This window comes from Stegostoma tigrinum, chromosome 1 (genome assembly GCF_030684315.1).
Source record: "Stegostoma tigrinum isolate sSteTig4 chromosome 1, sSteTig4.hap1, whole genome shotgun sequence".
Taxonomy (NCBI): domain Eukaryota; kingdom Metazoa; phylum Chordata; class Chondrichthyes; order Orectolobiformes; family Stegostomatidae; genus Stegostoma; species Stegostoma tigrinum.
In genome coordinates, this window is record NC_081354.1 from 4,828,612 (window position 1) to 4,851,501 (window position 22,890).

At 39.3% G+C, this 22,890-nt stretch overlaps 1 protein-coding gene across 7 annotated transcripts in view; it reads right to left on the reverse strand.

Moving 5' to 3' along the window:
• rap1gds1 (RAP1, GTP-GDP dissociation stimulator 1) overlaps nucleotides 1-22,890 on the reverse strand; it is a 91,556-nt gene that overhangs the window by 48,008 nt on the left and 20,658 nt on the right. For 3 of the 7 annotated variants that reach the window (XM_059648999.1, XM_059649038.1, XM_059649132.1), the window contains 3 exons: nucleotides 11,952-12,074; nucleotides 7,773-7,898; nucleotides 1,123-1,269 (listed from right to left, as the gene is read on the reverse strand). In XM_059648999.1, the coding sequence (XP_059504982.1) occupies nucleotides 1,123-1,269; nucleotides 7,773-7,898; nucleotides 11,952-12,074 (396 nt within the window). Of the gene's footprint in view, nucleotides 1-1,122; nucleotides 1,270-7,772; nucleotides 7,899-11,893; nucleotides 12,075-22,890 lie in introns of those variants that run through there. The other 4 variants (XM_059649095.1, XM_059649059.1, XM_059649076.1 and 1 more) reach the window with 4 other exon arrangements.

Sequence of the window (22,890 nt, forward strand, 5' to 3'; positions counted from 1 at the left end):
CTTAAGTATGGGTGCTGGGACTGATAAATGTTAGGGCCCAATCCATTAATTGGTTACCTAACTCCAAATACAATACATTTGTGAACTGAAATCTTTCACAACACATCCACAATAACTGGACCTATCAATAACCTGCAATCAAGTTATTACAAGAAATTTATATTCACTTATTTGCATTAATCAAGGTGCATCTAAAGCTGACCAAAGTATAGCCAACTAATAAAAATGTTTACTAATTTTGATCACGTTAGGAAAGTCAAAATTCTAAGCTGCTCTACTAACCTATGAACATGAAATAAGCCTCACCCATCGCTTTCCAATGGAGATGAAATGTTGAAAGAAAAATAGTGCTAAATTACATTATTTTATGCACACAGATGCAATTCTGTAAGTTATAGTCTGATCAATTAAAAACTTTGATATCATCTGACCGTATTTTGCTTCTTAAGGATCTAAGGAGTAAAAAGATTATGTGCTGTAATCGAACCAGCTACCATTTTAGATGAAGTCATCAAAACTCTCAAATACGGCTGAGATTACTTTGATAAATGTTTAGGTTATACAGCAGTCACCAATCAGAACTAGAAGTGTTTTCAATTACAATGCTCTGAACTAATATCACTGACACTGCGAGATGAAGCAGACAGCAAGAGAGAGATTAACCGTCTTGACACTGTGCAGAAAACCTCTTGACTGTTCAAAAATTATATAATTGCATGGGATACTAGATTAATTATATTTTGTTTGGAATCCATAAGTCAGAATCTTTCCCCTCCTCTTTTTCCTTCTACAAGATGGGGTATTTTATGCAAAAAGATGCAATTTAAAAAAGGTAAAAATTGTTTTTCTTTGGCCAATATAAACCACATTTTGGGATAATTTTTTTTAATGCCAGTCAAGGATCTTATTGTCGTGATAAGAAGCAAAGATTATAAAAATAAAAAGGTGAAAAAGGTAGGGAAATAAAGGACAAGACAAAACATTCATGTCAAAGGTCAATGGTTTTATACTGAATAATTTTTTTATATAACAATTGAGTTACACTAACTATTGAATGTAAATGTTTGCTTTAAAGATGTCAAGTACGTATGCAAATTATAAACAGTTTTCTTTTTAGTTTACCATTATCATTGCTATAGTTCAACAGGAAGCCACAAAAGACAGTCAAGAGCTTCTGATTGGCCGCATCAATATTACTGCATAGTGTCTGTAAGTGGTCAACTACTATCTGTGCGCCACCAGATAGGTCAACTGCATTCCTGCCCTCATCTGCAAAACAAAAAATTAAATTAAAAAATCTACAACATAAATATAAATTCAAATAAGACATTCTGGAAACAAAGTAAAATGCTTTAAAATAAGGTAAGCAATATTCATAATGAATATTCATAATATTCATATGTTTTCATAAAACAAAGGAAGTAGGGGGGTGCATTCTAGAAAAATGCATAAAAATATTCAAATAGAATAAAATAAATACAATTTTGAAACCAATGTTTGACAATACATGAATGAAGGAATTATCTAAAAAGAAATTGATTTCACTGGGTCCCTGAAACACAACCATCTCATTGTGGAACACTTCAAGGAAGTTATGATTATCTTGATTCTTAATGGTCAATTCAAAGACCTTAACATTTTTACCTCTTCCACTGATGCTCACCTCCAAGGTATGAGGAAAGAAAAAGTGGAATAATACGGGTCTTTTTAAAAGTGAAACGCTCTATCTTGTGCAGTTGCATTATTTCTGAACGGTACAAACCAATTTCTTTTAGTTCACATATCAACATCCAAATTTAAATAAATAGTTAAGATATCACAACATGGTGGCAGCAAGAACTTTGAAAACTCATGTGAACATATGGGGAAAAAATATAAGTGAGGTCCTTACTGTATCTTGGTCCGATCACCATCAATAATGTTGCCTTGTCCTTTCACATTTCAATGTGTGTTTTACATGACACAATGTGCAATGGCAATTATGGAGGTGGTTCTTACAAGTAACCATTTAAAATGAAACTATTCGTGTTTTAAATTATTTTTTTAAATCCAGACTTCTTGACAATCAAAACTCCAACATTTATGGGGAACAGACAAGAAAGTGAAGGTGAATTCACAAATCAGATGGTGCAGTAGGCTTGAGAGGCTGAATAGTCCACTCCTGCACTTACTCTTGTGTTGTTTCACAGAAATTGCGACAGTGGCTCTTTGGGAAGATGCTGTACCAGAAATGTTATTCACTGAAAATGAAAGCTTCAGGATGTAATAACTATTGCTTCACTCAACACCTGGATCAAAATTTACCTTTAGCTCAGGTCTGATGTACTTTAAACACGTGGCTCAAATTAAATTTTGACATGCTGTTCAATGTGTTTTCCTATTTGTTATGACCCCAGCTGATGTTATTACTGGATAAGTCAGATCACAAAGAAAAAAATGGCTGGATAAGTCATACTGTTAAATGGCTTTGGTTATAACAAAGTGGTCTCTGGCTGAAATATATGGACACAACGCAAATAAATCACCATTGACAAAATAACTGAATTCCAGAAGTGAGGTGAGAGCAGTGAAGAGCAACAGGCGAGAGACAAAGTGCCCTAGCAAAACTGGAAGCACTGGATTTCGGGCATAATCCTTACTGGTTAGAGTCATACTTGGCACACAGGAAGATGGCAATGGTTGTTGGGGGTCAGCCTTCTCAGCTCCAGGCATCTCTAAAGGAGTTCCTCAGGGTAGCATCTTAGGAACATCCACCTTCTGCTGCTTCAATGATTTTCCTTCCATCATATGGTTGGAAGTTGGGATGGAAGTTTACCAATGATTGCACATTGTTCAGTACGAGTCGTAAATCCTCAGATACTGAAACAGTCCATGTTCAAATGCAACATGGTCTGGACAATATCCAGGCTTCAGCTGACAAGCAGCTAGTAACATTCACACCACCCAAATGCCAGGCAATGACCATGTCCAATGAGATGATCTAATCAAAAGTCCATGACAATCTGTGGTGTTACCATCACTGAATCCCCCACTATCGACACCCTAGACATCACCATTGACCAGAAACGCATCTGGACGTGTCACATAAACAGTGACTACAAAAGCAGGTCACAGCCTTGAAGTATTGTTGTGGCAAGTAACTTACCTCCTCACTCCCCAAAGCATGTCCACCATATACAGGGCATTAGTCAGGAATGTAATGAAATACTCCCCAATTTACTTGGATGGGTGCAACTCCAACACTCAAAAAGCTTGACACCATCCAAGACAAAGCAACACATGCACAAGCATCCACTCCCTCCACCACTGATGTTCAGTAGCAGCATTGTATACCATCTACAAGATGCACTGCAGAAATTCCCTAAAGCTCCACAGACAGCATCTTCCAAACTCATGACCACATCCATCCAAAAGGACAAGGGCAGATGTATGGGAATTCCATCATCTGCAAGTTCCCCTCCAGATTACTCACCATCGTGACTTTGTAACATATTGTCGTTTCTTCACTGTCACTGGCCAACACCTTGGAATCCCACCCCAAGGGCACTGTGGGTCAACCCACAGCATGTTGAGTGCAGCAGCTCAAGAAGGCAGTTCTCTATCACCTTCTCAGAACCACTAGGGGCAGGCAAAAAAATGCTGGCCAGCCAGCAATGTGCACATGCGAAGAGTGAATAGAAAGAAAAAAAACACAGATCTGCTGATATCCTCAATCAAAAATTGCCTAACAGGTATGACAGAAGTGTGGGATATGGATGAGTAGTCATTTACCAAAATGTTTGGAAATTGGTTTCCTCTAAACTTGTGCCACTAAGAACTGACAAGATCAACAGAAGAGTTCAGTATATTCAATGTAAGATGCTTGCACGCTGCAAATAACAATGTCAAAGAAACAGCATTCCAATTTAGTTGATGGGCTGAGGACAAGCTAAAGCTATAATCTTGCTGTGCAAATTAAATTGATACAAAAGGTCTTCATTTAGTGTAGCCGGTCACAGCAAGCAGCATGGGAACTTAACTCACTTAATTGCAAGAAAGACTCCCCATGTTCCCTTTGGAGCAAACTTATCCAATTAAGTTTGAAATGTAAAAAGGTACCAACAATATGATTCCAGCCACCATAGCAATGCCAATGAGGCTGATTAATAATTTAACTGACACCTATTAGGTTTGAATAATTTCCAGCTCAGAAATCAAATGGGATCCAGTCTCCAACAACCTGCTCCCTGCCTCTCCCCCCCCCGCCCCAAACAAAAAAAGCAGAATACCACATCCCACCCATTCGACAATACCCATTCCACCATCACGCAACTTGTGGTCTCATGATGATGCTGGAACTCTGGTGGCTGCACTACCAAAAGTACTACCGCTATGACTGGTATTGGGGCATGGTGCTGGGCTCTCAGGCTCTGACAAGTTTGCAGTTTTTGAGGAAAGGCCAGTTGCTGCTGGTGAGCTCAATTACAATGAAGGCTTGACAGTGGCTATTTAAGTGCCAATCAGGCCACTCACGTGGAATTCATGGGGAGTCCCTACCGATTCTCTGACTGCTTGGCAAGACCTCCATTAGCCCAACAGAATATTAGTCCAAGATAACAAAATGAGACTGGATGAACAGAGCAGGCCAAGCAGCATCTGCTCCTGAGATGCTGCTTGGCCTGCTGTGTTCATCCAGCCTCACATTTTATTATCTTGGAATTCTCCAGCATCTGCAGTTCCCATTATCTCTGAGAATATTAGTCCATTTAGTAGCAAGATGTGTAGTCCTAAATTCAGTAAGAGCAGAGTATAAGATTATGTATTTACTTGTGAAAAGACAATTTTTCCCACCCTAATTTAACCTTCCAGGATAACAATGCTGCAGACAATTATTTCTTGAATTGTTCTAGGGTTTACATTTCTAAAATTCTACCAGGAAGTCCAGTCCAAGTGAAAAAAAGTCAGTCAGCAAGATACAAAGCCAAAAGCGACCTATTATGCTGTTCCAGCATTGTTATTCTAGCAGCACAAATCCAGTTTTTCAATAATTCACTATTTCACATCAATTCTCAGATGTTTGAAGCTCAAGGATTCAAAAAGTGAGAACTGAACTGATAAAAAATTGCGTTAGACATCCCACAAAGGAAATATTCAAAGGAAAAATGATCACACTTCTAAACCACACAAATGAAACCTGAGGAATAGGTCACTAAGGCGATCAAAAGAAGTCCCTAAGGAATGCTCATGAAAGGTTGAACAACTGTATTAGCCCCTGCGTGCACATCAGCATGATTTGATCAGTACATTACTTGTCAGACTGTCTGGCTCTGAGTAGACAGTGGGCAACCAAGAACGAGAGGTCACAGTATGACCTTGGAATCAAGGATACTTCTAGCAGTAATGCTTAGAAGTCAGGCCACCAGAAAACAGACTAAAATTGTAGCAAGTGCCACACTCAGACAGGGATGAGATAATATTCTCTCTCTCGGTCTAATCAATAATATCAGTTAATCTTGCTCAGATACAAGTAGCAACTGCTGCAGTCACTCAAGTTGTGATCAGCATGACAAATAAGAGGAACTGATGGTTTTCAAGCCTTTTAAATATGGCTCTGCCATTGAAAAAGAAACTAGTCCTCCCTGTGCATGTTCAGGGAATGCAACTATGGCCCAAAGATTCGAAAGTAGAACGGCATCCTTCCTTGAACAGTGGAGTAAATAAAAAAAATGACAACACTTAGGAGAAGATAAACCCTCTCCGATTCTATTATCCTCAAAAAGGATGCCTACAACTCAAGATACCCTAACTGTTGAGCCTGCAACGTTCTCAAAGACAATGGACATAGTTGCAGATTCTAAACAGAAATGCCCAAGCAAATTTGTTGGCTGCCATTTCAGCTTTAATAAAATGTCTGAATTACTGACTGGCTGCCTGAACAATTGTGAAGGCCCAGCTGTACATTTGTCAGAGGACAGAAGGCTTCCTTCAGAATTTAAATACAGCAATAAATTTATAAGTACTAATGGTCTGCAGAGGAAAATAAGCAGATATATCATAAGGCTGGTCTTCCCAAGTTGAAGGAAGGGAAAACTTAAGTCCATCAGTTTGTAAGACAAAACACACTGCTGAGAATATTCAGCAACACACTGGGATGTAATCCATCTTAAACTTTACCTGTAATACACAGGATATTGACTTCAGAACAGCAGTGCATGGGGATACAGAAAACAAAAAAAAAAGTACTCCACCAGCAAGCTAGCTGGGTAGACTTGTCATGAATGCTTAAACTGATAAATGTAATGGTGTTATATTGATGTTTTGAACTAAATTTTATTAAGATGCTGATGTATTTTTACATCAAGGTTTTTCTGATTGTTTATCTTCTCATAATTTAGTCACTTCATCAGGCTATTCGCATAAAGCACATTATTCCATAATCTATATTTAACCTGTCTTTTCACATGTAATAGTGCTGAACAGTTTTCCTTTCTTCCATAAAAATCGATGTCAATATCTGCACCGGCATTTATTTAGCACATATTCCAGGCATTTTTGAATGGTTGGTAGGAAAAAATATTTTAAGCATAAAAAACCCTAGAATAAACAGGTTAAATCAGAACATGTCACAAAATTTATACAATTAAGCTACTTGTCTATATAATTAAAGTATTATTTCATATGATGTTGTAATATTTTTGGAATTTGCAAAGTTTATTGGACCTGCACACATGATGAATATTAATACAAGTGATTGGACGGGAATAAATGAAACCATACATCAGCCAGTCATGCCTTAGAATAGTGAACAATTAAAAAATTTCTCAAGTCAGACTTGTGCACCAGGAGGTTAGATACATTCTTAACGTCATAGATATTAAAGGTTACTCTGGAATATATAAAGGAATTTAAGTGCCATTACTTAGGGATGTTTAAACTGTTCTTTAACAGCTGCAGAAAATTCACATCAAGTATAAAGAATATGAACGTTGTCAATACCAAAACATTCTTGCCAATATTTTCAAAATTCTCTTGACAGACAGGCTGAGCTCTTGTTTACTTAACTATCATTGGTGTTTTATTCATCATATTATATTGAGGAACATTCAATTATAATTTTATATACATCAAAAAGTGGACCATAAACTTTGTACCATGAAGTGCAATGGTAAGGGAATCACAGCTGTAGGTAAATCTCACAACACATTAGGGATAAGGAAGAGGGGTATGTGGGAAATGGTCAATCAATAAAATGAACAATACTTCTCATCAATGCTACAGGTATCATATACTGATTATGTTAACCATGAATCAACAGTAGCAAAACAGAGGCAGCAGATTATTGTCCCGTGTCAGCAATTCAGCACAGAAACAAAAAATGCAACTGGTAATTTAAGAAGTTTCTCAGAAGGCTCTGATAACACTCAGGATTATAATACACCAGTCCTAGAACATAATAAATTCAGACTGCTCATGGCCGGAGTCTTAAAATCAGATTTTTTTTGGAAAAGCACTGAAGTTGTCAAAAACTTAGTTTTAATCATACCTAAAGCTAATGTGCATATTAATTTTACAAGGACTCAAAGCCTCTTGGTACCTCCTGACATATTCATGCATGTACTCAAACATCATTTGTAGTTAAAATATTAAGGAATAATGATGGAATGATTTGTATATCTCGTCTTGGCAGTAGAGTATTAGTACCATTAGCTGTCAGTTAGCAAACAGATGTTAATAATCTTAAATGGGGATGTGAATACCACAGCATTGCAACAGTATTTTAATTCTGGACTTACGGCTATCATAGCAAATGTTCCCGAGGGCACGTCCTGTTTGAAGGAGCACTTCTTGATCTCTGTTGTTCAACAGCTGAACCAAAGGTGGAATCAATGCTGTGTCCACACATGAGTTTCGCATGAATTCTGTAGACAGTATAGACAGCAACTCAACATGTGTGTAAAGTAAGTGATTTGCACCACAGTATAAAGTTTGTAAATGAAAATTTTGATGAGGCATTCTAGGTCTCATGTTAATGCTTATATGGCAAGGGGAGTGTATAATATTTCCATATCAATACAACTATTAAGTAGAATATTATTTTTGGCTTCAACTGAAACTGTGAAGCACGTTTCAACAATTTTGTTGAAAGCACAAAAAAATTGTGTTGCTATTTCAAACGTAAAAAGGAGTTGGATGTAAGTTTGCTTGCTGAGCTGGAAGATTCGTTTTCAGACATTTCGTCACCATTGTAGGTAACATCAGTGAGCCTCCGGTGAAGCGCTGGTGTTATGTCCTGCTTTCTATTTGTGTGTTTAGGTTTCCTTGGGTTGGTGGTGTCATTTCCTGTTCTTTTACTCAGAGGGTGGTAGATGGGCTCCCAATCAACGTGTTTGTTGATGGAGCTCTGGTTGGAATGCCATGCTTCTAGGAATTCTCGTGCATGTCTCTGTTTGGCTTGTCCTAGGCCGGATGTGTTGTCCCAATCAAAGTGGTGTCCTTCCTCATCTGTACCTCACCCAAGAATTCCTGAACACCAAAGACACCAAGATAGAAGAGGATGAAATAATGGGCTCCTTTGACACAACAGCCCTGTTCATATCCATCAACATCAACCTGGCCAAAGAAACACTGACTACACTATTAGAAGAACCAAAGACACATACATACATACATACATACATACATACATACATACCAGATATCGCCAAACTCATCAGCAAGGTCAACATCATCAAGCTAGTGGACCTATGCTTTACCACCCATTTCACTTTCAATAACAAAAGCTACAGACAAACCAACGGAACACCCACGGGATCTCCGATATCAGGGTTCTTTGAGGCAGTAATGCAGAGACTCGAACAAACAGCTCTGCCAACCATCCAACCCAAACTTTGGGTCTGCTACATGGATGATAGCTTTGTCATCACTAAACAAAACAAATTAGACGAAACCTTCCAGACCATCAATAATACCCTTACTGGCATAAATTTCACAAAAGAGGAGGAAAACAACAACAAACTAACATTCCTAGATGTCACAGTAGAACGAACAGTCAATGGGGAACTTCAAACCAGCATCTACAGGAAAACAACATACGGACCAAATACTGACCTACAGAAGCAACCATCCCAACACCCACAAACGAAGCTGCATTAGAACATTATTTCAACGAGCCACCACACACTGCAGCAAAGAGGAACTATGAACAGAAGAAAATTACTTATACAGCATAGTCAAAAAGAACGGGCACCCAATGAACACAGTCCGCCGATTTCTCAGCAACAAACCCAAACGAACAGACAAAACATACCCAGAAACCATAACCACTCTCCCCTACAAAAGACATCTCGGAAATGACTGCCAGACTACTCAGACCTCTTGGCATCATGGTAGCCCACAAACCCACCAACACACTAAAACAGCAGCTAATGAACTTAAAAGACCCTATACAAACAACAAGCAAAACGAATGTCATTTACAAAATTCCTTGCAAGAACTGTGACAAACAGTACATTGGGCAAACAGGCAGGAAGTTAGCCACCAGGATACATGAACATCAACTAGCCACAAAACGACATGACCCACTATCACTCGTATCCTTACATACAGATAAGGAAGGGCACCACTTTGATTGGGACAACACATCCATCCTAGGACAAGCCAAACAGAGACACGCACAAGAATTCCTGGAAGCATGGCATTCCAACCGGACCTCCAACAAACACACTGATTTGGAGTCCATCTACCACCCTCTGAGAAAAAAAACAGAAAATGACATCACCAACACAGGAAGTGACACCACCAATCCAAGGAAACCTAAACACAAATAGAAAGCGGGACATAATACCAGCGCTTCACCGGAGGCTCACTGATGATGTTACCTAAAATGGTGAAGAAAAGTCTGAAAATGAACCTTCCAACTCAGCAAGCAAGCTTACATCCAGAACCTCAACCTGAGCTACAAATCTTCTCAAAACTTGTTAAAAAGGAGTACACATGTTACAGTCCACAGTGCTCATTAAAGAGCAATTTCACATTTATGGAATTATGGAAAAACCGACGTGCTCCATTTTTTAAAATCAAATCAAATTGCTGTATAGCACTCCAAAAGCAAGCACTTTTCTTCAAATAATTTACAATATGGCTTCATTAAAATGGAAGCTGACAGATAAGAGACAATTACGAGAAGCCAAAACGTCAGTGCACAAACCTATTAAAACTTTAAATTAAACATTTTTCACTTTTCTCCAATAACATTGATAATAGGTAGCATTTTTTGCCAGCCCCAAAACAAAAACACCAGGCAGTTTGGTCCCAGTGCAACTCTTACCAGATACTGAGTAGTGTAAACTTCTGTAAATTACCAACAAAATTTCAATGCTCTCCTCAGGTGGACTCAATTAGAACGTCACCCTCAACACTATCACTCATTTCTATATTAAACATACTACATAAATGTGTTAATGGTCACAAAACAGAAACTCATTGTAAACAACAATGCTGTGAGCAAAGACAACAAAAAAAACTTCGAAGAAATTACACAATGTTGGAACAGAACCAGACATACACAAACATTTTAGGGATTGTGTTAGAATACAGCCAAATGACGGTACTGGTTAGGAGCACAGGGGGGATGCAACTAAGACCACTGGTGAAAAAAGAGCTCGTGTGTGACTAAAGGCTAAGACTAGGTGAATGACATAGAATGAAGGGTAATCATCATGGTCACTGTGACCTAGATTAAAACTGAATTGATTCTGTCAGGTTGATAGGGAAGCAATGAAAGCAAGAACAGCAGGTCGACACAGAATAGGATGAAGGAAATTTGAGTTCATGCTGGGTGGTAGGCTGTTCGCGCAAATGTTGAGATATGTTGAGATATGTTGACTGACCTGTAACTTCCTGGTTTATCCCTTCCTCCTTTTTAAAAAATAATTGGACAGCGTTGGCTATCTACCAGTCTCCAGCATCTTACTGTGGCCAGGGATTTGAAAATCACTTCCATGGCCAGAATATCACCTCTCTCAACTGCCTGTGACATATCTCATCCACACATGCAGATTTATCTATTTAAAGTTGCAAAATATCCTTTTTTTCCCCCCTAATATGTCATAGTTCTCCACCCTGATACCTACATCTGTGCTGTCCTCTCCCATGTAAAACAACAAAATATCATCTACGCATATAAGCTGACTATCTTCCTGTCACATTCTTCCTGCAATAAAATTATTAAACTGAGCACATAACAAGAATATGCCTACACAAACTGTGTCACTGAAATTACACCTTTGCTATTCAACAAAGCTTTGCATTTCCAATTTACTTCTGAATACATAGGGCAGAAGTAGTTTTGCACTCCACATTCTGTACTGACTTGATCTCTAAATTTCAAAAGTTCTACTCTTTAAAGAGAAAGAAATTGATGTAAAAAACTAATAAAATGCGTGATTTAAAGTTTGAATTGAACAATGCCTGCATATAATCATCTACTTATCTTCTGTCATCCAACCCAGATAACTAATTTGAAGATTGCACTGAACCTTGTTGGTATAACGTAAGACACGTTCAAATAATTTTTCTGATTAAAGACTTAGAAATAAAATTGGTCATTATCAGGGGTAGATTGGAGATTTTTTATTTTCTTACTCTGAAACCAGTCAGCAAAATATTCATAGATGATGGGAACTGCAGATGCTGGAGAATCCCAGATAGCAAAGTGTGGAGCTGGATGAACACAGCAGGCCAAGCAGCATTTTAGGAGCAAAAGCTGTGCTCCTAAGATGCTGCTTGGCCTGCTGTGTTCATCCAGCTCCACACTTTGCTATCTCTAACATAATATTCACTGCAAGATTTTAAAGTTTATATAACTGTAAAATAGATGGATTAAAAAAAATTCAAAAACACAAAATATACTGACAGATGAGATGCAAAACTGAAGATGTTCCAGCAGAGAAAGTTCTTGTTGAAAACCTCACCATTTTTGGCTATTTCTGCTATGATGTTTGCTACTTTTGCTGCGCAGGAACAATGTGGAGACAAAAAACGAGGGAAAACTTGAAGGATTCCACTCTCTTGGACCTTTAAGCTAGTTTCCGCATCTGCAACAAACATAGCAATAACTAATTAAAACAGGTACAAGCAATGAGATCTTCTTGTTGCTTGGCAAGGCTAAGATGGTCCAGACATATAATTGGTATAGGCGAAGCACTTATTTTTTGACAGTAAAGAATCCAAAAAATTCTGTTTAAACAAGGTCGTCAAGCAATTAGATACATATACACAAATGTAAAGTTTAATAGGATTAGAATGATTGAAATCTCCTGCAGTCAGTTTGCATCAGTGAAAAGAGTGCACTTTTTAAAAAAGGACACATTCCTGATTCTAAAAACCAGAAAAAGATGAATTCACTACCCTAGCCACTGGAATCTACTGTTAACTTGTAGCTTAAATCTGCAAAAGTAATTTGTTAGACATTTTTAATTAAAAACTGAAGAGAGATTTTGTATAATTTTAGAAGGAATAAACACTTCTAAACTATGTTTCATAATCATACTGTCAAATACAGAACATAATTAAAGCTAATGGTAAAGATTTAGATGAAATAAATTCGCAATTTGTTGTCTTTTGTACTTACTTTTTAAAACAGATTTAGGTTTTAGTAAGCTGGCTTATTTCATGCAGACCTAATGCTTTCTCTCAATGAGGAGGAGAAAAAGGATTGGAAAAAAGCAAACTAGCTAGTTCTTCTCAAGGGCAGAATTTGAGAGTTAGACTGGATTATGAAAAGCCAGATAAGAAGTCAGATTGCTTCTCGAGTCTCTGAATTTGTAATAAATTGGCACAGATGCAAGCCTTATATAACTTGCATTAAGATTGCCTCAGAGTCAGAGTCATTCTGGATGAGGGAAATCTGATCAAAGCAATTGTTTTGAAATGACTAAATAGTCTGTGCTCATACCATAGAAGTTTCTACGAATACAAAAATTTAGTTTAATCCACAATAATGTCCCATAATCTGAAACATCTCTAATGTTCCGCCATTTGTCAGAGCCTCTAAGGCAGGATATCTAGATACAGATTTCCAGGTGCTGACGGCCTAACATATTGCCTAAACTTTGTTCAACTGTGACACCATTTCAAGGCTTGACCAAGAACAAACGTAACTTAGCTGGGTGGCAACATGACCCCAGAATTTCAGCTTGTAAAACTACATGGGTTCTAACTCTTTGGGGAAGTCCTGGCTTAGTACGTTGCTGGTGTGTGGCCACTCTTGAGAGTCTAGAAGTCAAATTTAAATTGACCATCTCCCTTTGTATACAAGGGCCTTCTTAATTTATTAAATCAAACAGTTGAGTATTTATTACCCCGTTATGTGTCTGTGGAGGTCATTGCAAACTGCCTTCTTGAACCACTATAGTAAGTTGTAGGTACCCATAACATCCTATTAGGAAGGGAAACTCAGGCAGGTCAAAAATACATTGAGTAAAGATTTCTATAAGAGGGCCAAACCAACTGGCTAACCAAGAAAATTAAGGACAGTATCAAGTTGAAAAGAAAAGGCATATAAGGAGATCAAAAAAAAAAAATCAACGATAGCCCTAAAGACTTGGATAAATTCAGAATCCACCAAAAGGAGGACAAAAAAAGCTGATAAAGAAGGAAGTAAACTAAAGGGCAAACTAGCAAAGAAAACTGATGTTAAGTACTTCTTTAAATATACATAAAAAGGGAGAGAGGGAGCGTTCAAAGTGAACACAGGCCCATTAGAAAGGGAATCTGGGGACACAGCTTTGGGGAAACAAAAAAAGGCAGAGGAATTAAACAGATATTTTATATTAGCCTTTACACTGAACATTTTATTAATAGTAAAGAATTGGGAGAAGTATCAAGTATCACTAGAGAAGCAGTATCAGACAAACTAATGAGGCTTAAGGCAATTAAGTCCCTTAGCCCTAATGGCTTGCATCCTAGGACCTAAATGAGGTAGCTGCAGAGATGGCTGATGCATTCGCTTTAAATCTTCAAAAATTGTTGGATTCCAGAGAAGTACCAGAGGGCTGGAAAACTGATGTGACACACCTACCTAAAAAGGGAGACAAAGGGTAGCTATAGGCCAATTACAGTGATTGTTAGTGAAGTATTGGAATTAATTAAAGATACATTTGCAGGACATTTGGAAAATCAATCTAGTCTAAAGAGAGTTGGCACAGCCTCACTGCACAGTGAAAGGCCACATCATGGCTCAATGGTTAGCACTCCTATGTCACAGTGCCAGGAACCCAGGTTCAATTCCACCCTCCAACGACTGCCTGTGTGGGATCTGCATATTCTCCTCGTGTTTGCGTGGGTTTCCGTTGGGTGATCTGGTTACCCCCCCCCCCCCCCCCCCCCCATGCAGTCCAAAGACATGCAAGTTAGATGGACTGGCCACACTATATTGCCCTTGGAGTCCAGGGATATCAGGCTAGGTAGATTAGCCATGCTCTTCAAGGGCTGGTTTGGGCTTGCTGGGCTGAATGGCCTGCTTTCACACTGTAGGGATTCTATGATTGTGAAAGAAAAATTACACCTAAATAACTTAAAGTTTTTTGAGTAAGTCCCAAACGGAGTGCATACAGAGGAACCAGTAGAGCTGTTTTAGTTGGACTTCCAGAGGAATCTGACATGGTACCTCAAAATGATAAGTCATAAGTTACTGGAGGTAGTACATCAGCATGGACAGAGAATTGGTCACAGGTAGTAGGGATTTCTTTACATGTTGGCAACCAGTGACCAGTCAAGTTCCACAGAAATTAGTGCTGACGACACAACTGTTTAGAATAGGTATACATGTGTTAATAATTTGGATGAAGGACGTGAATGTACTGTAGCTAAATTTGCTGACAATTCTGAAATAGGTGGAAAGGCAGATTGCAATACAGATATGAACAATTTACAAGAGGATACTGATAGGTTAAGCAGGCAAAATATTGGCAAATGGAGCATCACATGGGAAAATATGAAGTTCTTCAGCTTGCAAGAGAGATAAGAGAACAATTAGTATTTAATGGAGAAAAACTGCACAAAAGTTGCAACACTTGACAGAACTTGTGTATGAAACAGAAAACTAGCACACAGGTACAATATTAAGGATGGCTTAATGGAGTGTTGGCCCTTATTTACTACAACTCTACATGGGGCTGGCGAGCCCACATCTGGAACACTCAGTATAGTTTTGGTCCCCTTACTTAAGGGTAAGGTAAGTATCTTTGGAACTCCTTCCAATGGAGAGCTGTGGGGGCAGAGTTGTTATATGTGTTTAAGGCAGAGATAGATAAGATTCTTGATCAGTAAAGGAATCAAGGGTTATGGGGAAAGGTCAGCAACTCAGACATGAGGAATGTTGGATCAGCCATTATTCTGCTGAATAGCATAGCAGGCTTGAGGGGCCTACTTGAGACAGCCTACTCCTGTTTCTACTTCATATGGTCTTGGTCAAGTCTACCTACGCAGAATTTCGGATATGTATCAGTGCATTGTGATCCAATCTAGGAATAGTGACAAGACAGGGGCCATAGAAGCTCCACTGTCATTCTTGAAATTATTACTTTAGATTGAATTTGTAATTTTCTGGTTTGAATAGCTCAGTTCCAATATCCAGTTTGAATTTCCAATTAATCATCAGGCAACTTAAAATGGAATTCAGGTGATTTTATCACTGAAGAAACAAGCATGTGTTTAGTGAAAGAACTCAAGCACCAGGATATCAACGTACAAAATAAGTAGGCCATTCAGCCATTAAGTCCATCCACCAGTCAACAAGACCATAACTGATCTGTTTGTGTTTCAAATTCCAGTCCCATCTACTCCCAGTCAACCAACCATCAATTCCCTTATCTTAGAAGAATCTTTATCTTTGCCTTACAGGATGGCAGAAGTGGGGTCATTGCATATTTTAAAAAAGTGTCCCAAAGTCATAACAGTCAGAAAAGATTTCTCACATCCTAAAATGGCAACCACTAATTTTAAAACAGTGCACACTGGCTCTGGACTCACGCAACGGAAAGCACATTCTTCCCACGTCCACCTTAAAATCAATCTCGATCATATAATACTTCAAGTCACCCCTTACTCTTGTAAACTCCAGTGAAAACAAGCCCAGGCTGTCCACAATTTCCTCATTAGACAGTCCACTCATTACATACTTCGCCAGGTCTCGATAGAGTAAATCCACATGAACTGCCTCCAATGCACTTATATCCTTCCTTAAAAAGAGACCAAGAAATCAGTAAGGATGATAAAGCTAAACTCAGGAAGTCAATGACAAAGGCTAACTGGAACAACTTCTTATTTAATAGATGTCTACAGGTCTGATATCTTTTTTGGCTCCAAACTAAATTATTCCAATACTTATCTATTTGAGCATTCCACACTTAAGCTTCAGTCCACTCAAAACCCAACACAGTCATATCCTACACCACTCCCCTGGTGTGTGAATAACCAGAATGCCAAAACAAAGAGGCTGGGCTGACAGTATGTCTAAATCTGGACCTGAATCTTTCACCAGCAAGAGTGCAATTTTCCAGGAAAAAAAATTTTCAATAACGCATGCCAAAAAGTTCAAAGGTATATTAATATTTGTTCAATAAGAATTCTGGTACAAGGTGGCTTAGAATAATTCAATTACCAAACCTTTTGATTGGGATGCACAAAATGATGTCATAGCAATCATTTTGTAAAGTGAAAAGTTATAATTAGAAAAAAAGCAGGATGAGGGCTGAGTGATTAGTGCAAGCAAGCAGACATTAGGCACAAGTGAGCAAATACTTGAGCAAAGCAGTGGGTTTCAAGTATTATTGAGAAACAGGTGAAGAGTGGATGCCATTGTGGTATCAAGCTTTAACAGCTCAAGGCATGGCTTCCATAGATAGAAAAAAATATTTGTTGACAGATGTAAAAGGTCAAAATAAGGGAGGGACAAAGCCACAAAAGGCATTTGAAAACTGACTTGCCCTCCAAGTCACAGCTGAAAGTTTCTGCCAAGATAAGCACCTCATCGAGAAAGTGGGCCGTTGGAGGGCACCGAATAAGTCATTTGCAGGCTCAAGGGGGAGGCAATGGCCTAGTAATATAATTGCTGAACTGTTAATCAAGAAATCCAGGCAATGTGCTGGGTTATCTGAGTTTGAATCCCACCATGGCAGATGGTGGACTTTGAATTCAACAAATATCTGGAATTAAAGAATCTAATGATGACCATTGCCGATTGTAGGAAAAACCCCATCTTGTTCACTAATGTCCTTTAAGGAAGGAAACTGCTGTCCTTATCTGGTCTGGCCAACATGTGACTCCAGGCCCATAAGCAATGTGGTTGACTCTTAACTGCCCTCTGGATAATTAGAGATGTGCAATAAATGCTGGCCTAGCCAGCGTCGCCCTCATCCTGTGAATGAATTACAAAAAGACTTTGAATTAGATTCTGGGCACAAATAACAATAAGGGGAAATAGACAGGCATTTGGAGAATAGCAGAGTGAACCACGTCAAAGGCCTCACGTGAAGCTTCTGACCAGAAAGGGCTCAGGAATCACCAATGCATATCTATTCCCTTACTTCAACTACAGCACTTGTACCATAACCTAACTGAAATAAATAAATATTATAACACCCAAAACTGAAGCTGGAGCTTCTTAATCTGCAAGAAAACCGTACGTTGATATAAATCAGTGGCATCCCTGCTGGTGTATTCCATCCAAGGGTTTTAAATTAGCCAGTTGCTCTCAGCCAATAAATTACCTATATCACAGATGCAGTAGAGAACATATTATTGAGACAATTATTAACAGAACTGGAAAGTCTTGGCAACTGACAGAAGTGATACTTTAGAACACATTCTTGAAAGTTACAGGGACAGTGCTGCAAATGCTAGGCAATAAAATGACAAGTATTCAAAGCACTAACTCCTTTTTTTTGAAAAAAGCAACAAAAAAGAGAAAAGCACTTATACGCAATGCACTCTGTATTTGCAATTACTGGAACTAAAAAAATGCCACTAGTGCAGATCATTTCACATATGTATAAAAGAACTCAGTTTGGAACAGAGATAATGGGAACTGCAGATTCTGGAGAATCCAAGATAAAGTGTGGAGCTGGATGAACACAGCAGGCCAAGCAGCATCTTAGGAGCAGAAAAGCTGACGTTTCGGGCCTAGACCCTTCATCATAAAAAGGGGGATGGGGCGAGGGTTCTGAAATAAATAGGGAGGGGGAGGGGAGGGGGGGAGAGGTGGATTGAAGGTGAATAGAGGAGAAGATAGGTGGAGAGGAGACAGACAAGTTAAAAAGGGCAGGGATGGAGCCTGTAGAGGTGAGTATAGGTGGGGAGGTAGGGAGGGGGTAGGTCAGTCTGGGAAGGATGGACAGGTCGGGGTGAGGGAGGTGGGATGAGGTAGGAGGTAGGGAATGGAGGTGCAGCTTGAGGTGGGTGGGGGGGGAAAATGAGTGAGAGGAAGAACAGGTTAGGGAAGCGGGGACGAGCTGGGCTGGTTTTGGAATGCAGTGGGGGGGGAGGAGCGATTTTGAAGCTTGTGAAATCCACATAGGAACCTTGCAGCCCGATGGTATCAAAGGGGAATATGAGGTGCTGTTCCTGCAACCGTTGGGTGGCATTGTTGTGGCACTGCAGGAGGCCCAGGATGGACATGTCATCTAAGGAATGCGAGGGGGAGGTGAAGTGGTTCCCAACTGGGAGGTGCAGTTGTTTGTTGCGAACTGAGCATAGGTCTTCTGCAAAGCAGTCCCAAGCCTCTGCTTGGTTTCCCCAATGGAGAAGATGCCACAACGGGTACAGCGGATGCAATATACCACATTGGCAGATGAGCAGGTGAACATCTGCTTGATGTGGAAAGTCATCTTGGGGCCTGGGATGTGGGTGAGAGAGGTGGTGTGGAGGCAAGTGTAGCAATTCCTGCGGGTGCAGGGGCAAGTGCCAGGTGTGGTGGGGTTGGATGGGAGTGTGGAGCGGACAAGGGAGTCCTGGAGAGAGTGGTCTTTACGGAAGACAGACAAGGGCGGGGATGGAAAAATGTCTTTGGTGGTGGTGTCGGATTGTAGATGGCGGAAGTGTCGGAGGATGATGCGTTGTATCCGGGAGGTCGGTAGGGTGGTATGTGAGGACGAGGGGAATTCTCTTCCCCTACCTCCTAACCTCATCCCACCCCCCTGACCTATCCCCTCCCTACCTATACTCACCTCTATAGGATCCATCCCTGCCTCTAACTTGTCCGTCTCCTCTCCACCTATGCTCTCCTCTATCCACCTTTGATCCGCCTCCCCCTCTCTCTCTCCCTATTTATTTCAGAACCCTCTCCCCCAACCCACTTTTCTGAAGGTGGTCTAGGCCCGAAACATCAGCTTTGGTGCTCCTAAGATGCTGCTTGGTCTGCTGTGTTCATCCAGCTCGACACTTTGTTATCTTAGTTACTAACTGTAGTTTTCAAGCACATGGGGCAAAAATATTAATCGTTCAGCTAATCAGTTTACAGCACATTTCAATCTATATTTCCAGATGATCATTTGCTGTACAGCAGCACACTGCTCAACTTGGCTTATCATTGGGAGTTACCATACACTTTATTGTAGCACTTAAAAAGATGTTGTTGCTTTAAAATTGAATTACACAATGAAAGCTTTTTGCATAATGGTCATTAAGAGACAGTACTGCAATCACAAACCAAGTTTAATTGAATTTAAAGTGTTACATTATAAAGCTGCTCCCAGCAAGTATTTATTAAAACTACACCTATATTTTAAATTTTCACCCATTATTAAAGCTACAAACATGCAATTACGCAATGCACAAGGCAAAACAGCTCAGTGCATCAAGGAAGAAGTGTCTCATCTTTCTTGCTTTTGTGAAATTTTAGTTGTTTATTCCAATGACGAGTGACATTTGCTTACTTCAGGCAGGTTATGATTTCAATGTGCTGGGTCACTAATACTGCTCTGGCTTGGAAAGTTAAATTTATTAATCTCTTTTCTCAGCAAATTTTATACTGAAGGAGAGAGGTCAGTACCGAAAACTCCTTGGTCAAACACAGCTTTGATAAAACAGTGTAAATTTCCCAAATAAAGCCTGCTTCATTCTCATATCTGGTCTGAAGAAAAAAAAACTAGTCAGTCAAATTGATGGGTCATACAGTGCCGAATAAAATTTGGAGCATTAACAAAGGAAAGAAATGAAATTCCATCCCAACAGTTCGAATTGAAAACTAAATGCAGTGCTCCAATCCAAAGCTAGCAATCTGTTTGTCTTACTCCAAATTCTTCTCTCTACTATTGCTTTATTTGACCAAAAAAAAAATCTAACCACAGTACAATTCCATTATACTAGCAGTTAAAAGCAACCTGCAACCTCAATACTTCACAGCCAATTACTTCTTGAATTAAGTGGCACCTCCAAAGGGATAACCTGCCCAGTGAAGTCATTACAGCCTTGGTTGAAAAATGGCTGTAAGAAATGAATTCCAGTAGTGAAGACAGAGTAATTGTACTTGACATCAAGGGGGGTGGGAGGTGGGGGAGGAAGGTGTGGGGAAGATGCAGAGGCAGAAAAACAGTGGCTAGAAACCAAACTGAACGAGCCGACTAAATACTGTGGCTGCAAGAACAATTCACAGACTAAGAATTCTGCATTTAATACCTCACCTCCTGTCATCACAATGCCTAAGAACCATCTAGAAGGCACAAGTGTTTACATAGATGACTGCAGCTCCAACACCACAAGAAGCTTGACACTATCCAGGTCAAATCTGCCTGCTTGATTGGCATAACACCCTTGACTTTCAGCACGCACATTTACAAGATGCACTACAATAACTCACCAAAACTCTTAGCACCTTCCAAATCTGCAACCTCCATCACCTAGGAGGGCATCAGATGCATGAGAACAGCACCAACTGCAAGTTCCCCTTCAAGTCAAACATGCTCCTGACTTGTTCCTTCAATGTTACTGCACCAAAATCCTGTAACACCCTTCTTATATAGAGGACTAAGATTGCTCAAGAAGGCACTCATTCTCTTCAGGGAAATTAGAGATGTCAATACATACTGGCCGAGTCACTGATTCTCACACCTCGTGAACAAATAATACACAAAGTGATAATACTTTTTAAGCACTGACTTTTTAATGATATCATCCAGGAAGAGAATATAAGGAAGTCATCTCCCACTCCAGCTGCCAGCACTCAGTCGTATCTCCAAACACTTACATGAAAAATTTGGCTCAATTACGCCACTTTCAGTTGAGCCAGTATGCAAGTAAGCCCCACTCCAGAGACTTAGTATACAAGTTGGCTAGCATTCCACTGCAGTGCTGATATTTTGTGGATAGCATCATCTCAATGCCAAACATTTTTTTCAACTCTCAATGTCACAACAGGGCGTGATTCTCTTAATCAGATCATTACCCAGTCTCTACTTAAATTAAATGAAAAGTGTGCTGTTATAAGGAAGCCCATCCACTGTGATGAAAAATATCTAAAAATAAATTGATAAAAAGGTATTTCCACCTGCCCTCTTGGTAATGTCAAGAGTACAAGTGTCAAATAGCTATCAATTACAGCGTGGAGAGCAAGCAAGCCAGGCCTCTAGCCACTGGTCCTAATTATGACCAGTCTTTGAAAAACCCAAAAAATTAATTCTTCACCTTCATTCTGCATGTTACCAGTGTGGCAGATATCCGTTGTACAGGCCAAGAGGTTTGAAGCATATTCCACTGCTTCATCGTATTTACTTTATGTGCAAATCTCCAATTGTTTGTACAATCATTTTCATTTATCCCAGAACTGAAATCTTTAGACATGTTATTAAACCAGTTTTGAAAAAGCTAATTTTGTACTTTTAAAACTCAAGGCATACTGCGGGCTTTGAAATCAATATTCAGAACTGCAGCAGTCAACTTGTTTCTTGTGGTACGGCATGGCCCAATTTGCAAGTCTCAACAAATTCAGAAATAAGATCAAAGCAACGACGTCATTTGTAATTCATCAGCAGCTTTGAAATTCATGAGCAAGACTGCAGTTTATACCATACGTTATCTGCCTGATGAAGCTAAGCATTTAATTCACAATTGTAAAATAAAATACTTTTGAATTTTACAAGGGCAATTATAATTTGTACAAATGTTAGGATGCTGCTGCTTGGCAGGATACATTCGGAACAAATTCTATGAAAAAGTATGACTTTAAACAGGTTTAAAAAAAATCATGACAGACTAAAAATAACCTCAAAGCTCCAAAAGGAATAAAGGATTGGATTGGAGTTCACAGGAACAATAAGATACAAAAACATTAAAACACCACTAAGAAAAGGAAAAAAAACCCCCACAAACAATATGGGGGAAGAAAAGCTGTAGATATCAAAATGAACAGTAAAGAAATTATTTTAAAATTCAGCAGCAAGGATACCATGTGAACTTCTTCTCCCCATTCATGGGATGAGGACATCACTGGCTAGGCAGCATTACCCACCCAGAGGGCAGCTAACAGTCAACCACATTGCTGAGGGTCTGGTGTTACGTGTAGGCCAGACCTAGTACGGATGGCAGTTTCCTTTCCTAAAGGACATTAGTGAACAGGATGGGTTTTTCCTGGCAATCGACAATGGATTCATGGTCATCCACTTAACTCCAGCAAATGAGACAAAAACAAACAAATTTAAACAGAAGGAAACAAAAAAGTACATATTCAAATGACAATTTCCTCCAAGTATCTATGTGGGAAGGCAGAAACAACACAACACTCCTGAAAAGACAACCTGACAATCTCATGACTAAAGTTTTGAGGGGGAATATAGTTAAGAAAACAAAACAGGGCTACAGGAAAACAGTCGAATCAAATTGGACCATCTTTTAAAATGCAGTCTTTAATATTCTTGC